Source organism: Lissotriton vulgaris, chromosome 6 (genome assembly GCF_964263255.1).
Source record: "Lissotriton vulgaris chromosome 6, aLisVul1.2, whole genome shotgun sequence".
Lineage (NCBI taxonomy): Eukaryota > Metazoa > Chordata > Amphibia > Caudata > Salamandridae > Lissotriton > Lissotriton vulgaris.
The window spans coordinates 97,139,142-97,158,906 of NC_141694.1; the positions used below are offsets into that span (position 1 = coordinate 97,139,142).

Consider the following 19,765-nt stretch of genomic DNA (forward strand, 5'->3'; position numbering starts at 1 on the left):
TCTCCCGTGGTCACCCCTTCCCCATTACGGCAGAAGTTCTCAAGTGTAATTGGTGACTTTCATTCTCGAAGAGTTTGAAGTGGTGTTTATGTTTGGATGCTTGTAAAGCGCTCGAATGCCGAAGCGTCTTGGCGCTAGGGTGTAGGGGTAGAAGGAGAAAAGGCTGGGACAGTCAAGAGAGCATAACCTATGTAGTTGTAAAAAGCCAGGTTTTTAAGTTCTTTCTGAAACATTGGAGATTTGGCTGATGTCTCAGGGGCAGAGGCAGTTCGTTCCAGAGTTTGGCCGCACAGTGTGTAATGGCTTGGTCACCCCATCTGGCTCGTTTATACTTCACGACTTATACAAGACCTTGACTGGCCAATCTGAGAGCCCGAGTGGGGACATATGGTGTTAACAATTTTTGAAGATCCTCTGCATTCCCTCCATATATGGCCTTATAGACTAAGGTTAACGATTTGAATTCGATTCGCTGCCTAATGGGCAGCCAATGCAATGATCTAATTCCTGCTGACGTTGGCTGTCCTCTATGTAACCCCAAAAGGAGTCTGGCTGCCGCATTTTTCAAAGACTGTAATTTTTGCAGCTGGAATTGATCAATTCCCATAAACAGTGCGATCGAGTAATCCAGTTTTGATAGGAGAAGCGCGACCATCACTGTTTTTTGGAGCTCTTTAGGTATGAATGGAAATATTTTTCTCAGAATCTTTAGAAGAAGAAAACATGAAGAAATTAGATTATTCACCTGTGCGCCAAAATTCAGCGTATTATCGAGCATGATCCCTAGATTCCTAACCTTTTCAGCTGGACGGGGGCATTCTCCTGCTTCAGGTGGCCACCAGGTCTGATTCCATAGAGTTGGACCTGGTCCGAATTCCATCACCTCTGTCTTCTCTGTATTAATCTTTAGGTAGCTTTGACTCATCCAGGTCATGATGTCAGTAAGACAGGCGTGGAACCTGATTGCAGTGTTCTCTGGTTGGTTGGTGATAGAAATAATAAGCTGAGAATCATCAGCATACGAGACCAGTCCAAAACCATGTCTTCTCACTACTTCTGCCAGAGGGGTAACATAAAGATTAAAAAGAGTCGGAGACCGCGATGATCCTTGCGGAACTCCACAGGGAAGATGGAAACTTTCAGACTGCATACCGTCCCAGAAAAGCTGTTGCTCCCTTGCCTCCAGAAAGGAGGATAATGGGGATAGGACGGTCCCTTCGATTCCATATCCCTCAGCCTCTGTACCAGAACCACATGGTTTACGGTATCAAAAGCGGCTGATAGGTCAAGGATTATGAGCACCGCCCTACCTCCCACGTCTACAGTTCTGCGGATTTCTTCAACAGCAACAAATTATGCCGATTCCGTCGAGTGATGCGGTGTAGACCTTTTTTGAGCAATACTGGCATGAGGCTTGCTGTTTGTTTTTGTTTCTCTGCTTCATGTAGCCCTCCTGTTGTAGAAGAGATACAAAGGTTAACACTCCAGGCATTTTACTTTCCAACAAGCTTGCCTCCTTCATGATCATTAAGGCGGCTGTTGACCGGTTTGGAGCCAGAGACCCACAAATGGCTTCCCTGAATTGTTGTTGGGCTCATTGGTTTTGGGGGCTACTGAGAATGTATGAATGTTAAAGAATTATGAACTTGTGGTCCGAGTGTAAGATTTTTTTCCATCAACCTGGCCACGTTGCTTCGGTTTATTGGCCACTCACAAAGTAGAATCTCGGAATTGCAGCCTAGATCAAAGTACTATGCAAAGTATTATTGAATTGTTAATGGGAAGCTTACAAGACCAGACAAGCCAGATAAACAATATCCATTTTTCATTTGCGTCCCAAAATACCAAATTCCTACATTGACTGGTTCATCTTTGTCTGCACTCTCTCCTTCTGTCTCTGCCTCAGAGGAGCTCCGACGGCATGGCGTTGAGCAGTGGCTGGACTCCCTTCCCTTCGGAGACCCCACCAACCCGGAGCTGCAGCTGGCTGTGGGCGCAGTCATCGTGGAGGAGATGCGAGCAGCCGTGGAGACTGAGACCGGCTTCCAGTGCTCCGCAGGGGTAGCACACAATAAGGTAGCTTTAACTTCATCCTATGGGGCTTAGTAACATGATAAAAAAAAAGCAATGCTTGTTTGTGTTTCTAATAATGTGAACAAGGCAGTCCGCTAGCACAGGGCTCTGGGATGTATTCTGTAAGTACTTTGAACCACGGCAGCCCCTGAGGCCCAGTGGCACACGTACGACAGCGCCCGGGGCCCAATGGCACACGTATGCCAGCCCCTCCGAGGCCCAGTGGCACACGTACGGCAGCCCCTGAGGCCCAGTGGCACACATACAGCAGCCCCCGGGGCCCAGTGGCACACATACAGCAGCCCCCGGGGCCCAGTGGCACACATACAGCAGCCCCCGGGGCCCAGTGGCACACGTACAGCAGCCCCGAGGCCCAGTGGCACACGTACAGCAGCCCCCGAGGCCCAGTGGCGCACGTACAGCAGCCCCCGAGGCCCAGTGGCGCACGTACAGCAGCCCCCGAGGCCCAGTGGCACACGTACAGCAGCCCCGAGGCCCAGTGGCACACGTAAAGCAGCCCCAAGGCCCAGTGACACACATACAGCAGCCCCTGAGGCCCAGTGGCACACGTACAGCAGCGGCCCAGTGGCACACGTAAAGCAGCCCCGAGGCCCAGTGGCACACGTAAAGCAGCCCCAAGGCCCAGTGACACACATACAGCAGCCCCTGAGGCCCAGTGGCACACGTACGGCAGCACCCCGTGGCCCAGTGGCACACATACAGCAGCACCTGAGGCCCAGTGGCACACGTACGGCAGCACCCCCGTGGCCCAGTGGCACACATACAGCAGCCCCTGAGGCCCAGTGGCACACGTACGGCAGCACCCCCAAGGCCCAGTGGCACACTTGCGGCAGCCACCGACGCACTGTGAAGAGAATCCTGGAGAGAGCGCAGTGTGTCTGCTTGGTGATGATGGTGATGAAAGGGCACCACGGTGTGTGGTTGAGTTTAGGTGTCGGGCAACCTCTACTCTTGGCATGGCCCAGTCATTGGCAGAGTGGTTGGTTTGCTGCAGAAAGGTGTTCCTGGGTAAGGCTGGTTGATTTTTTTTAAGCTTCTGCTATCTCTGTTCAGAGGGAACCTTAAATCAAGGCAAAATAGAAGCTCTGTGACAGAACAGGCTTGTAGACTTGGACCTGCGGAGAGGGCTCATTTGGGGACGGGGCTGCCATGACACAGCCTGATTCTCAGACAGGTGAATTTGGATAGCCCATCAACCGGTCCTGCCCCCTCACTCTTCAGTTTTGTTGATCCAGTAGACTGCGCTGACATGCGACAGAATGCAAGTTGTTGAATTATGCTTTTTATTATAGTGTCTGTTCATTTCCACCCTTTAGATGTTGTCCAAATTGGCCTGCGGAATAAACAAGCCGAACCGCCAGACGCTGGTGCCGATGGGCTCCGTGCCCCAGCTCTTCAGCCAGCTCCCCATCAGTAAGATGTAAGCCCCTGGGCTTCTGTGGTGGCTATATGTGACGCATGTTGCGCGAGTCACTGAATTTAGTTCTACAAATGTAGTTCACCCATGTTCCAGATCATGACTGCATGTTCAGCAGTGGACCCTCGTGTTCATAAATAACTTGCATGCATTTACTTTTATTTCCTTGTGATAATTTCCCATCCATATATTACTCCAACATTAATCTATCTCGTGAGATTACTAGAGTAGTAATTATTTTCGGGTCCTACTGCCTATTTTTAGGTCAAACCTAGTGGCAGCTCGCATACGCTGCTCGCTTGTGAATCATGCTGTATTAGGGTATGCACTAGCAGCTCCTCCCATATTTGTCATTGGCTTTGTGTCATTGTCTTTCATAAAGGCTAGCTTCCGATTGATTATGAGGCTAGTTAGTCCCCCCTGGGTACCTCTTTGTCACCATTTGTTACCGCCCATAAGAACTGGACCTTTTACTTGGGTTGTCACACGGTCTGCTTTATCTAGTTGGTGGGCACTATATTGATAATGGACACTGATGGGGACATTGGTGGGTGCCTTTTTTTGGTATTTGTGTTTGAGCGGCGCCCGCTTTACGAACACCACGCTCTGTTGAATTTTTTTAATTTTTTACTTGGTTTCAAAAAAATATATTTTTTAACTTTAATACTTAGCGCGGCTCCCGCTTCTGGGACACCGCGCTCTTTTAAAAATGTTTTAACTTTAATAATGGTGTACTCATTTGCAAGCTTTTTCTCACAGAATGCAAGTATCTCCCTCTGCCAACGATCTGTGTTCATTGCAAACATCACACTTCCAGACACCACACTTCCAAGTATCAACCACACACATCCATCTCCTCCTGTATCTAACTACGCTCATCGTCCTTGTGCATTTCCAGCTCCATGTCAGGCGTGTATCTACATCACACACTCACCGTGCGTCTCATTTTGCCCCTCACATACGAGGCATTTTTTATACGCGTCTCATAATTTCGCTTGTGTGCACCTTGTGGTGTGTGTCGCTGCAAAGTTGTAGCAATACCCAACAACATTTTCTGGCCCACAAACAATTCAAAATGGGCCAACATTTCCTTGTACATGACCAGTCGACTGTGTGTGCCACAGTAAAGGAAGCGGCGCGAGGAACACTTATCTCATTCTCATTTGAACACACGATAAGATTTGTTAAAGCACTCTAGCTCCTCGTCAGGGAACGCAAGTGCTATACAGATGTTCTTTTGTCTTAGTAAACGTCTTCACATCCACTTCAGGGCATTATGGGGCCATAATGTGCTGCTACCTGTTATGTATTATCTGTTTTATGGACACGTATTGTTTACAAACTTTTCCTGCCGCAGTTAATTTTCTAATGGTGTGTCAGAAGTCTGAGTGAATCTGGTATGTGCTTCTTGCTCCCATTAGAAGCACAGAGAACTGGAGGCCATCGGCGCTGCATTTCAACCAGCTTTCAACTAGTAGGCCCCTTACAGATGTGTAACACTCCTAAAGTATTGCTTCTGTGCGCCTGGCATCTGCACAGAATCTGAAAATGAAAGGCCCCTGTCATCTTTCCACATACTGAGCAGACTTGGAGTTGGGCAATAAACATAAACACCCATGAAATTTGGACTGCGTTCTAATAACCTTTTTTTTTTTTGATAATCAATTTTATTGAGTATATACAACAAGAACAAAAAATTCATTGGTTGCAGTTCATCAATCAGCTTAGACAGTGGGTTCAAATCAACAAAGAATCTGTGCAGGGTCAGTCCAATCGAGTCTAACATCTCCATTCGCAACACATTGGCAACATAACAGGAGATATAGAGTACAATAGGGATCATGGCGGGATCAAATTGAACCATTTCCCCCATATTTTACGGAACAGATCCGGCGAGCCCCGGGATTCAAACACTGCCTCCTCTTGGGCGCCACACCGGTCTACACCCCTCCTCCACCCCTTGACAGTAGGAGCAGCGGCGCGCATCCAGTATGTCGCTATGTCTCTTTTGGCCACCGCCACCGCTGTTCCCAGTAGTCTTTTATCCATCCTGGAGCCATCCAGGCCGTCAAAAATCCCCAGCAGCATTCTGAGTGGGTCATGAGGAACCTCCCAGCCCAGGGCTTGTGTGAGCTCCCGCTCCACCCCTTTCCAGAACCTCTCCAACGCTGGGCAGAGCCACACCATGTGGAAGAACTCAGCGGGGGAAGAGCCCCATTTCGGGCAGTCTGGGGAGGGTCGTAAGTGGGCACGGAAGAATCACTCAGGGGTAAGGTAGACCATGTGCAGGTAGTATATCTGCACCAGGCGCAGCCTGGAGGACGTGGTCCGGGTTCTAGGGGATCACAGAGCATCTCTCCAGTCTGCTTCCCTCCAGGGGGACCACCCATCCCTCCCATCGGGCGCGGACTCCATCTAAGGACGCTGGGCCATTGTTTACTAGGGATCTGTAGATACGGGACACTTCCCCCCCCCCCCCCCCCCCCCCCCCCGTTCCTCCCCCCCCTTGCCTAGGTTTCCCATCATGACCTGGGGGGCTTCCAGCGGGCTGAACTCTGGGAGGGAAATTGGTGAGGGGAGGTGTACAAGAATGGCATGCCGTAGTTGCAGGTAGCGGAAGTGTTGGGTGTGGGGAAGGGCGTAGCGCTGCTGAAGGTCCGCAAAGGCGCGAATATGATCCCCCCCACCCAGACATCCCCGAGGACCGAGAGGCCAATTAAGTCCCACCGGCGGATTCAGTTCAGGGACGAGACCTCTCGGAGCCACGTACCATGCCAGAGCGGCGTCTGACGAGTCAGTTTGCGATCCCACCCCACATGGCGCAGGGCAGCTCGCCAGGCCAGAAGGACCGAACGAGTGATCAGTGCCATGTTCAGCGGCACAGGACAGCTGTACAGAAGCGCCTGGATCTGCGGAAAGTCCGTAGAGTCCAGCTCCACGCGGTAAGCTGGGTCGGACCAGCCGCCCGCATACCAGTCGTGGATAACTATCAATTTGGTGGCCAGGTAGTAGAGATAAAGGTGGGTAACTCCCAGACCCCCGTCAAAGGGGGGGATGCGGGTGTGCGCCAGGGACATTCGCGGCTGCCCGCCTGTCCAAAGAAAACGTGCCAAAAGCCTGTCAAGTTCGCAAAACCAATTACGGGAGAGGGGGATGGAGATGTTTTGGAAGACCTATAGGAAACGAGGGAGGACCATCATTTAGAAGAGGGCACTTCTCCCCAAGGGGTTGAGGGGAAGAGCCTGCCAATTCCTGAGGTCCGCCTTCGTCCGGGCCATCAGGGGGGAACATTCAGTGCCCATTCAAGGTCTGGCAAGAGGATCACCCATATCCCGAGGTATTTCTCCGAGTGGCGCCTTAGGGGGATTGACGACTGCCAATCAAAGCACTCTCTGGAGGGATGTAGCGGGACCAGCGTGGATTTGGCCGCGTTAAGTCGGAGCCCGGAGGCCTTTTCGAAGTCGGCAAGGATGCGCAAGCACCTTGTGCCTGAGCTCGCCGGGTCCTCCAAATAGAGGAGTAAGTCGTCAGCGTACAGGGCTATTTTGTCCTCGTGACTCCTGTTCCAGGTCCATCCCCTGATGAGGGGGTCCCGCCGGATGAGCAGCGCCAGGGGCTCCATTGCCAGCGCGAATAGGAGCGGGGCAGCCTTGGCGCGTGCCTCTGCTAATCGGGAAGTCCTTGGAAAGAATTCCATTGACAAGTACACGAGCCCTGGGGTTGGCATAGAGGACCTTGACGAGGCGGCGAAACAATGGCCCGAAGCCCATTGCCTCCAGCACGTCCTGTAGGTATTCCCAGTTCACCGTGTCGAAGGCCTTCTCAAAGTCAAGGAAGAGGAGGGCCAGGTACGGGGACAGGCGGGCACGGTGGGCCAAGGCCAGATGAAGGCGGCGGATGCAGTGACTGGTACCCCTGGAAGGCATGTACCCACATTGGTCGGGGTGAACCAGGTCTTGCAGGTGGGGCCTAAGCCTCTGGGTGGGTATTGTGGCGAAGAGCTTGATCTCAGTGTTAATGAGGGAGATCGGGCGGTAATCCGCGCAATTAGTTGAGGGTGGTTGGGTCTTAGGGATGACCACAATCGTGGCCAAGTCCGATTCGGGGGGAAAGGAGCCAGTCTCCGCCACTTGCCGGAAGAGGGATAGTAACCGGGGAGCCAAGATATCTCGAAAGGCAGCGTAGTACTCCTGCGGGTATCCATGTGGGCCAGGTGTTTTGCCCGGGAGGAGAAGTGGGATGGCCTCCAGGACTTCTTCGAGGGTGATGGGGCGCTCCAGGGCGTGCGCGGACTCGGGGGTGAGAGATAGGAGTCGGGGGTCAGCCCCATCCAACAAGGAGGCTAGGGGCGTATCTGGCGATCGCGCCGCGTAGAGGCGCGTGTAGAAAGTCGCAGAGGTGACCCGAAGGATACCATCCTGCGCGCGAACCTCCGGAATGATACGGTGGACTTTGGGATAGGAGACCAGATTATGGAGGAGTTTGCCATTCTTGTCTCCCCATCCATAGACCCGCGCCACTGATGAACGCCATAGCATCTGAGCCGAGTCCAGTGAGATCAGTCGGATTTCCTCCCGAATCAGTGCGAGCTGCCGGAAGGGGCCTGCACGCCCAGTGGAGGCCTGTTCCGCCTCTAGTCACGCAGCCCGGAGCTCCAGCGCCGCGAGCCGGGTCAACTGATCTGCCCTTTTGGCATGTACAAGCCCTCTCGCCACCCCGCGAATCACGGCCTTGCTCGCCTCCCACACAGTTCCCAGTGAGGGAACTGAGCCTTCGTTGGTTGCAAAGTAGTGGCCGAGCTCCCGTCCCAATGTATCTACCTATTTGGAGACTTTCAGGAACCAGGCATTAAGGCGCCAAGTCGCTCGTTGGCCCGTCAGTTAAGAGCCGAGCCGGAGAGACACGGGGGAGTGGTCAGACAGGCCGCTGGGCAGTATGGCCACTCCAGAAACTAAGTGGCAGTCCGTGGCCGGAAGCAGGATAAGGTCGATCCGGGAGTGGGTGTGGTTTCAGGCGGACGTGTGGGTGAACTGTGCTTTGCGGGGGTTCCAGACCCGCCATGCGTCACAGAGCCCCAGCGCCGAGGTCCAGCTGGACAAAGCAACGGCCGAGGAGATCTGCGCTGCTGACGGAGTCCCAGTCGAGTCGTGTTGGGGTTGCAAGACGGCGTTGAAGTCGCCTCCTATCACTGTGAGGCGGTGCGGGAGGGAGGAGAAGACCTGCATAAGACATCGAAGCGTTGGGGACAGGAGGGCGGGCAGGATGTAGATATTCAGGAGATTTAGAGGGCAGCCCTCCACCGTGCCTGATACGCCACATACGCCCTTGCGGGTCGGTGGAGACCTTGGTCAGGGTAAAGGGAAGGCCTCTCCTAAGCAGGATTGCCACTCCTCGGGATCCGCGCACGAACCCAGAGTGCCAGACCATCAAGAAGCCATAGCGGGCCAGGAAATTGCATTGTGTGCCTAGGAAATGGGTTTCCTGGAGGAGAACATCCGCTGCATGGCGGTGGGCCGCCCGGAGGACCGCCGGGCGCTTGATACGGTCCAATAGACCGTTTACATTCCACGAAAGAACATGGAGAGGTCTAATCGGCGAGTACGCCATCAGGGAAGGGGAGGATAGTGGTGGGACTGTGAAGCGCTGGGAAGCTCACCTACAGAGAGGGGACCAGCAATGCTGCGCAGAGGCAAGAGGAACCCTTCAAGGATAAGGGGCGGACCAGGGCCATTGAAGGCCCAGTGGGGGAGCCAGGGGGGAGGGGGAACGACCGCCCGCGGTCGCTCCTCCAGGCGGCCCATAGCGGCCAAAAATAGCAAAGTAGTAAGGAAGAGGAGATGCGTATCAAGCATGAACCCACTCGCCACATGTCGTCAAGAAAGAGTGCTGCAACCAACCACCCGTAGGTAGCACCAACAATGGCCGAGGAGCGGCTGAACTAAAAGACATCCCGTAGGTGGCCGAAAACAACAAACCAGAAGGCGTCAATGGACTCCTCCCTCCCTCCCCCCGCCCCCCCCCCCATGCCCCCCAACTCCCCCCACCCTACACTTCAAAACAGGAAGCATCTGTCGCCCCGAAATTCAATACCCACAACCCCCTACCCAGGAAGCGGTGGCACCAGTCAAGAGTATGCTAAGCAGGACCCCCCTCCATATCACAGGATTCATGGCAACAGCTTTAACACAAACATTCAAGGATGGTCATAACAGCAGACATCAGCAGTAGTTCCACCAATGATAGAGAGGAAGTGAGGCAAGCAGGAGAAGGTGGACAAGGTCAAGGCACGGCGAAGAGCCTTGACAAGTTGCGCTCGTTTCTCCCAAGAGTACACCATGGACAGTTAGTTTCACGATCGACGAGCCATGCCCTGAGGACCCATCTGAGCGGGACCGGTGCACTAGGCCAATCCAGTAGAGAGCAGACACCAGGTGAAGATGGTTCAAACCTCCACATCATCCGAAGAGCCACGGATCACAGGGCTGCCCGATAAGTCTGAGTCCGATCTTGTTTTCCGTAAGCCCACATTCAGCTCTGGGGTCCCTTCAATGACAACCAGGGAAGAGGAGGGGGGAGCAGAGGGGGGATACTCTGCCCTGCGGGCGGGGATATGGGCCGGTGGGATCCCCCCCCGGCGACCGAGAGGCCTCCCCCTGCCGGCGGCCTCTCTTGCGGGAACCGGTTAGGCGTCTCCGCGCCCTAAGCACCTCACGGTCCAAGTGGGTTGAAGGCCCCCGAGCTGGGGACGGGGCTCGCCCCGGCAGGAGGGGGCGCTCTTCCGTAAGCCAGGTCCACGCCGCCTGCAGGGTGTCGAAGAAAGTTTTATCTTGGAAGAAGACCTTGAGGCGAGCCGGGAAGAGACCATACCACAGCCCCATCGCCCTAAGCTTCTGTTTGACTTCATCGTAGGACCTTTGTTGGGATTGGACCTCCTTGGAATAGTCCGGGAAGACCATTATTCTAGAATTCTGAAAGAGCCGGGGGCCCAAGTCTCTGGCCGCTCCCAGGATGGCATCCCGATCTCTGAAGTTAAAGATACGAAGAATGATGGGTCGGCCCGGGGACCCCGGAGGCGGCTTGGGTGCGAGTGAGCGGTGGGCTCGCTCTATCGCGAACCATGGAGAGAGCTTCTCCGCGGGCATCCAGGAGCGGAACCAGATCACGAGGATAACGGCGGTGGATCCCTTCTCCACTCCTTCCGTGAACCCCAGCAGACGCAGATTGTTTCGGCGGGCCCGGTTTTCGGAGTCCTCTGCCCTGTGGTAGAGCTCCGATGTCAGTGTTTGAAGGCGGGCCACCTGGGTTTTGAGGGTGGTCCGGTCATCTTCTGCCGAGGAGAAACGGGACTCCGCTTCCGTAATTCGTGTTGTGGCGTTCCGTAGGTCCTGCCGGATTAGGGCCACGTCTACCCTCACCTCTCCAATCTTGTTTTCCACGGATGCCTGAGATACGCTGATCGCCTGTAGGATCGTGGATATGTCTCCACCTTCAGCCCCCTGAGGAGGCTGGGGGCCGGCGCCGGATTCGTGGTCTGGTCTCGTGAATTGATCCATGCGCAATCGGGTCGGGGGGGGGGGCGGGGGTTTTCGTAGACCTCCCCCTGGTCACAACGAGGTAAGTGGCGGTGTGCGGAGAGCGGTTCCGGTTCGAGGTCCACTCTTCAGGATCAAACCTCTCGGGGTCCTAGGGGGGGTTGCAGGTCTTCTGGTTCCAATAGTGGCGTTACACTCCCACCGCTGGTTACTGTCACTCGGTCCCCCTATGACGCGAATATGAATGTTCAGGAGGCAAGGGAGCCAGGTGGGGGGTGGAGGGCCTCACCTCTCGTGCGGCAGCAGATGGAGCAGGCAGAGGGGCTGTTACCTGCCCCTGCAGGTAGCGGCGGCAGATGGCCGCCGGGCCAGTCGCCCCCGCGAAGCAGCACAGAGTCGCAGCGAGGCAGTCCGCAGGCAGCCCCCCTCGCCGCAGTCTCCCAGACCCCCAGTCCTCGGCGCAGAACGGGGTCCCCAATGCTGGCAGCAGTAGGTGGTCCCGGTGCCCAGGGCCCAAGTCCACAGCAAACGGGCCTGGGGGGCGGTGGGGGCAGTCAAGTGATAAGGTCTGATCGCCGTCCCGCACCGCCACCAGGATCCACGGAGGGCAGGGGAACGCCAGGGATCAGCCAGCCGTCAGACAGGGTGGCAGGCACCCCAGGCAGGGCCCCCTGGGGCCTCCTCCCAGCCCCCTCCTCACCCCCAGGGCCCACAGGAGCCCCGGGTCGTCACAAGGCAGTCAACTGGTCTCGGCCACTCAGCAGGTCTGCGTCCGAGGCAGGGCCGGCCACCAAGATCTCAAGCCCTCCACCACAGCTCCACCAGGGTATCAGCCAGGGGGGGGAGACTCGCGCTAGGATAGCGCGCTCGGGGACTCCCCGGCCTTCCAGCCCCTGGAACCGTTCACGGGTGAGGCCCAAGGGGGAGCCCCCCGCCCCCCTGTCGTCTCCTCACCTCCGGCCTCAGGTAGCCTCCAGGGGACGTCGGAGCAGGTTCCCTCACAGAGTGGCGTCAGGGCGAGTCCAGGTCAGGCCCGTGGGACTCTCTCGCCTCCTCAGGGCCCAGGCTCTGGGTCGCCGGGGCCTCTTCAGCACCGCAACTCAGGATACCTCGCCGCCCCGCAGCACCAGGCAGGGCACCGCAGCTCCGGAGAAGGCCCTCGTCCCTGTGTGGAGGTTTCGGGGGGGGGGGGGTATGGGGGGACAGGTCGCCGCGGCGGGTCCGCCCGCCCAGCAGGGCCAGGGGAATCAGGGGACCTGCAGGAGCCGCGGGTCAGAGTTCCCAGGGCCGAGTCGCCGCTGCTGTTCGATGGAGGCCGCCATTTTGAAAAAGCCTCGTGGCCCTGGAGGAACAGGCCGTCTGGTGTGCCCCCAGGCCCCTAGGAAGATGGTCCGGGCACCAAACGGCGCAGGTGAATTAGGGGGGTCCAGATTCACAGGGCCCCCAGCTCGATGGCAGCTGTTCGAGGCGGATAGCCGGCACTCTTAGAGTGCGTCTGTCATCTTCACGCCCCCCCTAATGACCGTATTTAATGCCCACATTTCAAGGTCTTCAGTTAGCTGATCAAAACCTCTTGTTAGGACTGTACAGTTCTCGATGTTGGAAGCTAATACATACTAGCTCCGTTACGATACTACTAACGTTTCATTGAAAATTTATGCTATTTACAAAGAAGCAAAGGAAGACCATAAAAAGAAGTTATTTACAAGTCTAGCTGCCAGGTTACTCCAAACAAGGCAGCAGAAAGTGTCAATAAAGCTCTGTACAGCTTGCCTGACCTTGGAATATTAGTCACTAACTCCTACATGGCTCTCGTGGTAAACACAGAGCAGTGCAGGCATCCATCTAGTGCCTTGAGGTGGGAAAATGGCATTATTGAACTTTGGGTGTCCGACGACCACGATCCATCTCGGGCAACTGCGATTATATTTGGATTTTTAAAAAATAAATTAGTCACATGCTAGCAAGGCTTCAGGGTACCAGGGAGTGGCAGAGGAGACCTCAATTCAAATTGACTGTTCTCAGACGACAAAGGCCCCTTCCTATGGAGGCTTCTTACAGAATTACAAGAGACAGCGGGCGAATGAGGAATGGAGTGACGTGTTATGTGTGAGGGGGAGAGATCGAAGAGACACAATCTATATTCTGGGCCCTGACAGCGAAACCCCACCTGCTATTTACAGAATGGCCTTATTTAATGAAAAATGCCGTACGGCAAATTATTTTTAGTATTGTGTTTCTTAATTACATAGCACTAAGTACTGCACTTCTGCAGTTTCAAATTGGTCTAAATATCAATTGTGATTTTTTTTATACAAGCAATTGGGAGGTTGCATGCCTTGCCAGAATTCAAACGCCTGACCTCCAGAACACGCATTTGTCAGCGTTGAGCATTCATGTCACTGAGCAATCTATTAGTAATAATTTTAGTCCAGACTAGCACAGTGTCTATCTAGTTAAAAAGTTCCCAGATGGGGCGTGTCCATGATGGCGGCGTGATCGGACGCTGGTCTCCGAGGCTCCCTGCCCGATCCCGCCTAAACGCACTTATATGCACTGCCTGATCTCCCTGCAGCACGGGAAATCATTGAGGAAGATAGCGGAGCACGGCTGTGACCCCGGACCCCAACCGCCCGGTCCGCGGGCTGCATGGGAGGCCCCGGGAGCTAGGGACAACTGATCGCGGCCGGTTGTTGGTGGCCGCCTCGGAACTGTAATTGGCCGAATACTCGCTGTCCCTGCCTCCCCCAGCGGCGAGACGAGCTGGTCACCCGGGGAGCTTGACGAGTGGGGCCCCCGCCGATATCACCAGAGCTTTGGCCCAGATCGGCGCACATTCCTGTTGCCGCGACCCGGCCGGTGGTGAGGTGCGGACCGGCCGGGAGTCGCGAAAATTGAGGCCCCGGCTTTGGGCCTTGTGCATCAACGTTCGCCGCCTTTGGCGCGGCCCTGCTGGCGCGACCCCACGGCGCTGGGGCGGACCCCGATGAAGGCGGACAACGCAGCGACGCCCTTCCAGCACTGCAGTGTCCCTGTGGCCCCCACGGGTTCAGGGAGAACCTTGAGGGGGAGCTGAGCGGAGCAGTGGGGCCGAAAACTGCAACGGAGAGCTGCCCCCAAGCCAGACACACGAGGAAGGTGAGGAGAGTGAAGGTGGGCGCAGCGGCAGGGGCTCGGGGGGCACAGTCGAGCTCCGGTGAGAGGGCTGGCCGAGGGCCTGAGGGTCGGACCGCACTTATGCCTGGGGAGGCGGGATTGCGCGCACTCCTGCGGAACCTACCGGAGCCTGAATTCACTTGCCCTTACCTATCTGTGTTGGCCGGGGGTTCTACGGGGGAGACTCGTGGCCCCTTAGAGTAGAGGGCCGCTCTCGCTACACACCTACCTGGCTGCGGCTGCTGCCTTCTTTGGGTTCCCGACCACTGTTTGACCACCCCCGGTGCGGCTGACCCTGCTGCTACACTGTTGACCAACCTGCGATACCCGCCCTGTGGACATTAATTATCGTGGTGTGCCTTGGCAGTTGCGCGGCGGAGGTAGGCCCTTGCCCGCTGCTACGACCCCGGGTGGGGTGGACTGTGAGCCGACCCCGGGATAGCAATACTCACCCCTGATCTTAACACATTGGACTTCAGCACTCACCTGTGACCGCTGAGGCCCACCGCCCATCGGGGGGCTGACCACAACATGGTGGGACTGAGAGGAAAGAAAAGGCCCCAGACACTCCCTGAACTTTTGGCCAAGGCTCAGCCCAAGCCCAGTAAAGACCCACCCTCCCCAGTGACCACGAAAACTTCGCTGGCGTCGGGAGACGACCAGACACCTATCGCCAGATCATTCCTGTAGACGTTGTTTAACTCCCTCAGAGATAACTTCAAGTCCTAAAAGCAGGATGTAGCGGGTGAGGTCCGAGAGCTCCGGCGAGACGTGGAAGGCCTCTGGGAACGGGTGGTGGCCATTGAAGAGGCGGACCAGACCAGAAGCGACGAAATCGCACAGCTCCAACAGGAGGTCCTGCGACTCACAGACCAGCAGCTGGACCTTCAGGCCCACGCAGAGGATCTTGAAAACGGCTCTTGTGGAGACAACATACAGGTCCGGGGGTCCCTCAGAAAGCGGAAGGGACCGACGTCACAGGGTACTTGCAAACCCTATTCAGGACAATACTGGGGGAGCCAGCAGACTTTAATATCCGGATTGACAGGGCACGTAGGGTAGGGCTACCTAGGCGCGCCTCTGCTCCGCCACAGGACATCTTGGCCTTCCTCCCTGATTTCCAGCTAAAGGAGCGAATTCTCCGGGAGGCCCGACGAGCACAGCCCATTCAATTTCAAGGTAAACCCATAGCCTTATATCAAGACCTGTCGGCCACTACCCTGCAAAAGCGAAAGGAATTTAAGAAAGCAACGGACTTCCTGTGGCAGCACAAAACCCCCTACTCCTGGGGCCACCCGTTCAGACTAATATTTCAATGGAACGGAAAGTTACACCAATTGCGCTCACTTAAAGACACTTGCACCCTCCTGAGGCTTGACCAAGAGGATGATGAGCCCACGCCGAGCGCTTCACAGGGGCCGTCCTGGGGGGGGGGCTGGCAGACGGTGGGCTGCGGGCGGTCCCCTTCACACCGCTTGAAACTAGACGCCTCTGTCATCACACATGAACGAGCAACAGCGGTGGCGGAGGTGGCCAAAGAGACCTCTTCCTCTGAATGATTGGTATTCCTGTTCGGGAAATTACTTAATGCTCACATCTTACCCGTGTGATGGGGGGAGTCGGGTGGGGGGCCAAAGTGGCCGCCACTGGATATGACCTGTGTAAGAAACATTACCACAGCCCTGTGTGGACTAACCGGACTGGGACTATACCTTCTATTGGTTTGGGGTTGGGGTGTCGGGAGGTGGGAAGGGGGGGGATGTTCACATACATTTGAGACAATGGAGTTTGAACCTGAACTAAGAGTTTGACAGTTGGGGTGTTTTGGGGGTTGGGGTGGGATGTGGGGTGGGAACCAGTGTGTCGGGGGGGGGGGGGGATTGTTACCAGGTGAATTGTTATGCCTTATAATTATTCTTCACTGCTGTGCCTCGCCCTTCTGGCGCTTCTGAATGTGCACGCACCCGCACGGAGGATCTCGTATACACTTTCCATGCAGTCTAAGGTTTTAAGGGCTCATCTTACACTGATTAGTTTGACCCCCATTTGTCGGTCTGGGGCACACCACTATACGCTGCGCTACCCAGCTCACTCCTCTTATCGTGGCTAAACCCAATTTGAAAATACTGACTCTCAATGTGAAGAGACTGAACAACCCTATCAAGAGGAGGGCAATAATTTCCTATTTAGAGAACTCCGGGGCTGACATCTGTTTATTACAGGAAACCCACCTCTTGCCCAAGGACTGGCACAGAATGCGCTCACGCGCCTTCCCCCAACAATTCTTTTCTTCCCTTCCAACAAAAAAAGCGGGGGTAGCCATCTTAGTGTCCAAACACTTTCTGTGGAAAGGTGAGGGATAGAGCGGGAGAGGTCAAGGATCGCCTTTTGGACCTTCCACATTGGAGACATGAGTCTCACGATAGGATCCATCTATGCCCCAAACACAGGACAAGAAACTTTTCTGACAGGCGCACTCTCTGAGTCCCTTCAGCCATCCAACACGCTCCTACTTATCGGGGGGGGACCTTAACTTAGTCATGGATACAAATAAAGACCAGGGCATCGTTATGGGGACGCGGGCGCTATCACAGAGACCGGCGTAGAGTGGTTGCGAGAGAGAGGCCTAGTGGATCTTTGGAGGGCCGCACATCCTAGTGCAACACAGTTCACCTTCTACGCCCACGTCCACCGTACCTATGCCAGGATAGATCACTTCTTAGGATCATCCGAACTGCTCCCTAACCTAGACGAGGTCGACATAGTACCTGCAGCACTCTCGGATCATGATGCAGTGGAGCTAACGATTGTCGCCCCTGCGTCCTCCCGTCCTCGGGGCTCATGGCGCTTCCGCGAGACCCTACTACAACGGGCAGAAGTCGGCAAACGACTACACAAATGCATCGTTGACTACTTGGCTATTAACGACACACCGGAGATATCGCTGTCGGCCCTGTGGGGGGCCTTGAAATCAGTGGTCCGCTGGGAACTGATAGCAATCGCCGCTGCGGAGGCTAAAGACCGGAGAGCGAAAATGGATGATCTCACAGCTCAAGTTGCTGAACTGGAGAGGGTGCATAGCCACACTGGCGCTCCACGGGTTTGGAGACAATTGAAAACCGCCAGGGCTCAACTGGCTAGCTTGGACACTGACAGAGTAGAATTTGCCGCGCTCCACCTTCGACATACATACTATGTCGGGGCAACAGAACTGGCCGTTTACTGGTCAGCGCCTTAAAAGCTAAAACTCAACGCACGAAAATCTCTGGCCTCACGGACGATTCTGGGAACACCCTCGTTGAGGAAACCCAGATCGCAGAAGCATGCCTCACTATACGGTGCGGAGGCAACACGTCTCGGGGACACTGACGCCTATTTGAACACAGCGGCTATAACAAACCTATCCCGAGCTAATGCGGACGCTTTAGACGCTCCCATCCGCTTGGAGGAGGTGACGGCGGCTATCTCCCGCCTCCGCCCGCTTAAATCTCCTGGGCCGGACGGCTTTTCAGCTGTTTTTTATAAAACCTTTGGCCAACTGCTAGCTCCTGTCCTCACCCGGCTCTTTAATTCCTTTGAGGACCCGGGCTCCATCCCCCCTGATATGTTAGCGGCTGAAGTGATCGTGCTGCCGAAGCCAGGCAAGAAACCTACGCATTGCTCGGCATTCCGACCAATCTCTTTGCTGAACCTAGATCTAAAACTTTTTACCGGGGTCCTGGCAGCGCGCTTGGGCCCGCTTTTGCCCGGGATCTTGGAACCTGACCAATCGGGCTTTGTGCCCAATCGCCAATGCAGCGACAACACCAAAAGGATGCTGCACTTGATAGATAAGGCAAACTTCCAGAATTCCAATGCTGTACTGGTAGCTATCGACGCTGAGAAAGCGTTCGATCGTGTCGAGTGGACATGCCTACAACGTGTCCTGATGCGCTTTGGACTGGGCGACCGTTTCCGTTCCTGGATCGCCAGCTGTTACCACCGCCCCCAGGCTCGGGTCCGTCTAGGCGGTCTGCGCTCGGACCCATTCGACATCCAGTGGGGAACGAGACCGGGCTGCCCCCTGTCCTCCCTTTTGTTTGCCCTCTATATAGAGCCTCTGGCATAGAAGGTCCGTGATAACCCTGACATCAGAGGTATCACTTTCGGCCGGTAACCGCACACAATTAGCCTCTACGCAGACGACATCATAGTCGCTCTTGACCGGCCAGACCGTTCGGTGCCCGCCTTTTTGAAAGAGATGGACTCCTTCGGAACCATCTCAGGCTTCCGAATCAACAGAGGGAAATCCCTGATATTACCATTGGGCGAGAACGCCCACCCTAATAAGCCTGTTTCTACGTATGGGAGTGACCTTCAAATAGCCTCAAAGCTTCCATCCTTGGGGATCACCCTCACTTCCTCGACAGTCGACGGTGGCTCTCAACTATAAGTCCCTTACCACTCAGATTCGTACAGACTTGACGCGCTGGTCCAAACAACCCCTGTCCCTTTTGGGGCGAGTTGCTGCTGTCAAAATGTCGACCCTACCTAAAATTCTGTATGTCTTTCAGACCCTCCCGGTGACGCCTCCGGCGGGTACCATCTCGGAACTACAAACGGCACTTCATCATTTCATCTGGGAGGGGAAGCGGGCGCGCTTACATAAGCAGATGGTACACAGGAGCATAGATGAGGGGGGCCTCGGAGTTCCAAATCTAATACAATACTTCCAAGCTGCTCAACTCCGATATTTGGTGGAATGGTATAGGCCTGAATCAGAAAAGAGCTGGCTCTTTCAGGACAGGGCTATGGCTCAGATGCCCAGAAAACACAGACCGACCTATATCACTAATTCGCCTATCACACGCACTGTCATGAGGGTCTGGGATGCAGTAGCTGTCAGGAGAAGCCTTACTACCTTTCCCTCCCCATTCACTCCCATCTTGGACAATCCAGACTTTCCACCAGGCAACGACCCCCGCGCCTTCTTGCAGTGGCGTGGCACTGCATGTAAATGCGCTGGAGACCTCTTTGACACACGTGGCTTTCTCACCCTTTCAGACATCAAGCTAGGCTACGAGATTACAGACCCTCACCTTTTTCAATATTTCCAACTCCGACACTGGCTCACCGACACCAACCATCACTACCCTTGTGGGTCGCCCACTAACTGCCTTTGAGAAATAGCTGCTGACGAAAGAGACTGATCGACATCTTATATCAGACATATAAAATGCTTACACCCCCTTCTGCGCTAGGCAAAACAGCGGATCAGAAACACTGGGAAACTGAGTTGGGTTGAACGCTGACACCTACAGAGTGGAACCAAGTGTATTACAGGGCCTCACACACCACACGCAACACAATGGGTAGAGAAGCAGCCGTGAAATTGGTGATATATTGGCACCTTACATCGGTCCGGCTTCATAGAGGAAATCCAACCCGAAGTGACCTGTGTTGGAGAGGCTGCGGGGAACGGGGCACACTGACGCATATCCTTTGGGACTGCTGCGAGGTCCAGGGTTACTGGGACGTGGTCCTGAATGACAGACTCCACCTTCAACACCTATATCGCAATATTTCC

At 55.1% G+C, this 19,765-nt stretch overlaps 1 protein-coding gene across 2 annotated transcripts in view; it reads left to right on the forward strand.

Annotated features, from left to right (window-relative positions):
• The window catches only part of POLH (DNA polymerase eta), a 158,228-nt gene that overhangs the window by 20,162 nt on the left and 118,301 nt on the right, over nucleotides 1–19,765 (forward strand). For both annotated transcript variants that reach the window (XM_086926021.1, XM_086926022.1), the window contains exons 6-7: nucleotides 1,907–2,076; nucleotides 3,411–3,514. In XM_086926021.1, coding sequence (XP_086782147.1) covers nucleotides 1,907–2,076; nucleotides 3,411–3,514 — 274 coding nt within the window. The remainder of the gene's footprint in view (nucleotides 1–1,906; nucleotides 2,077–3,410; nucleotides 3,515–19,765) is intronic.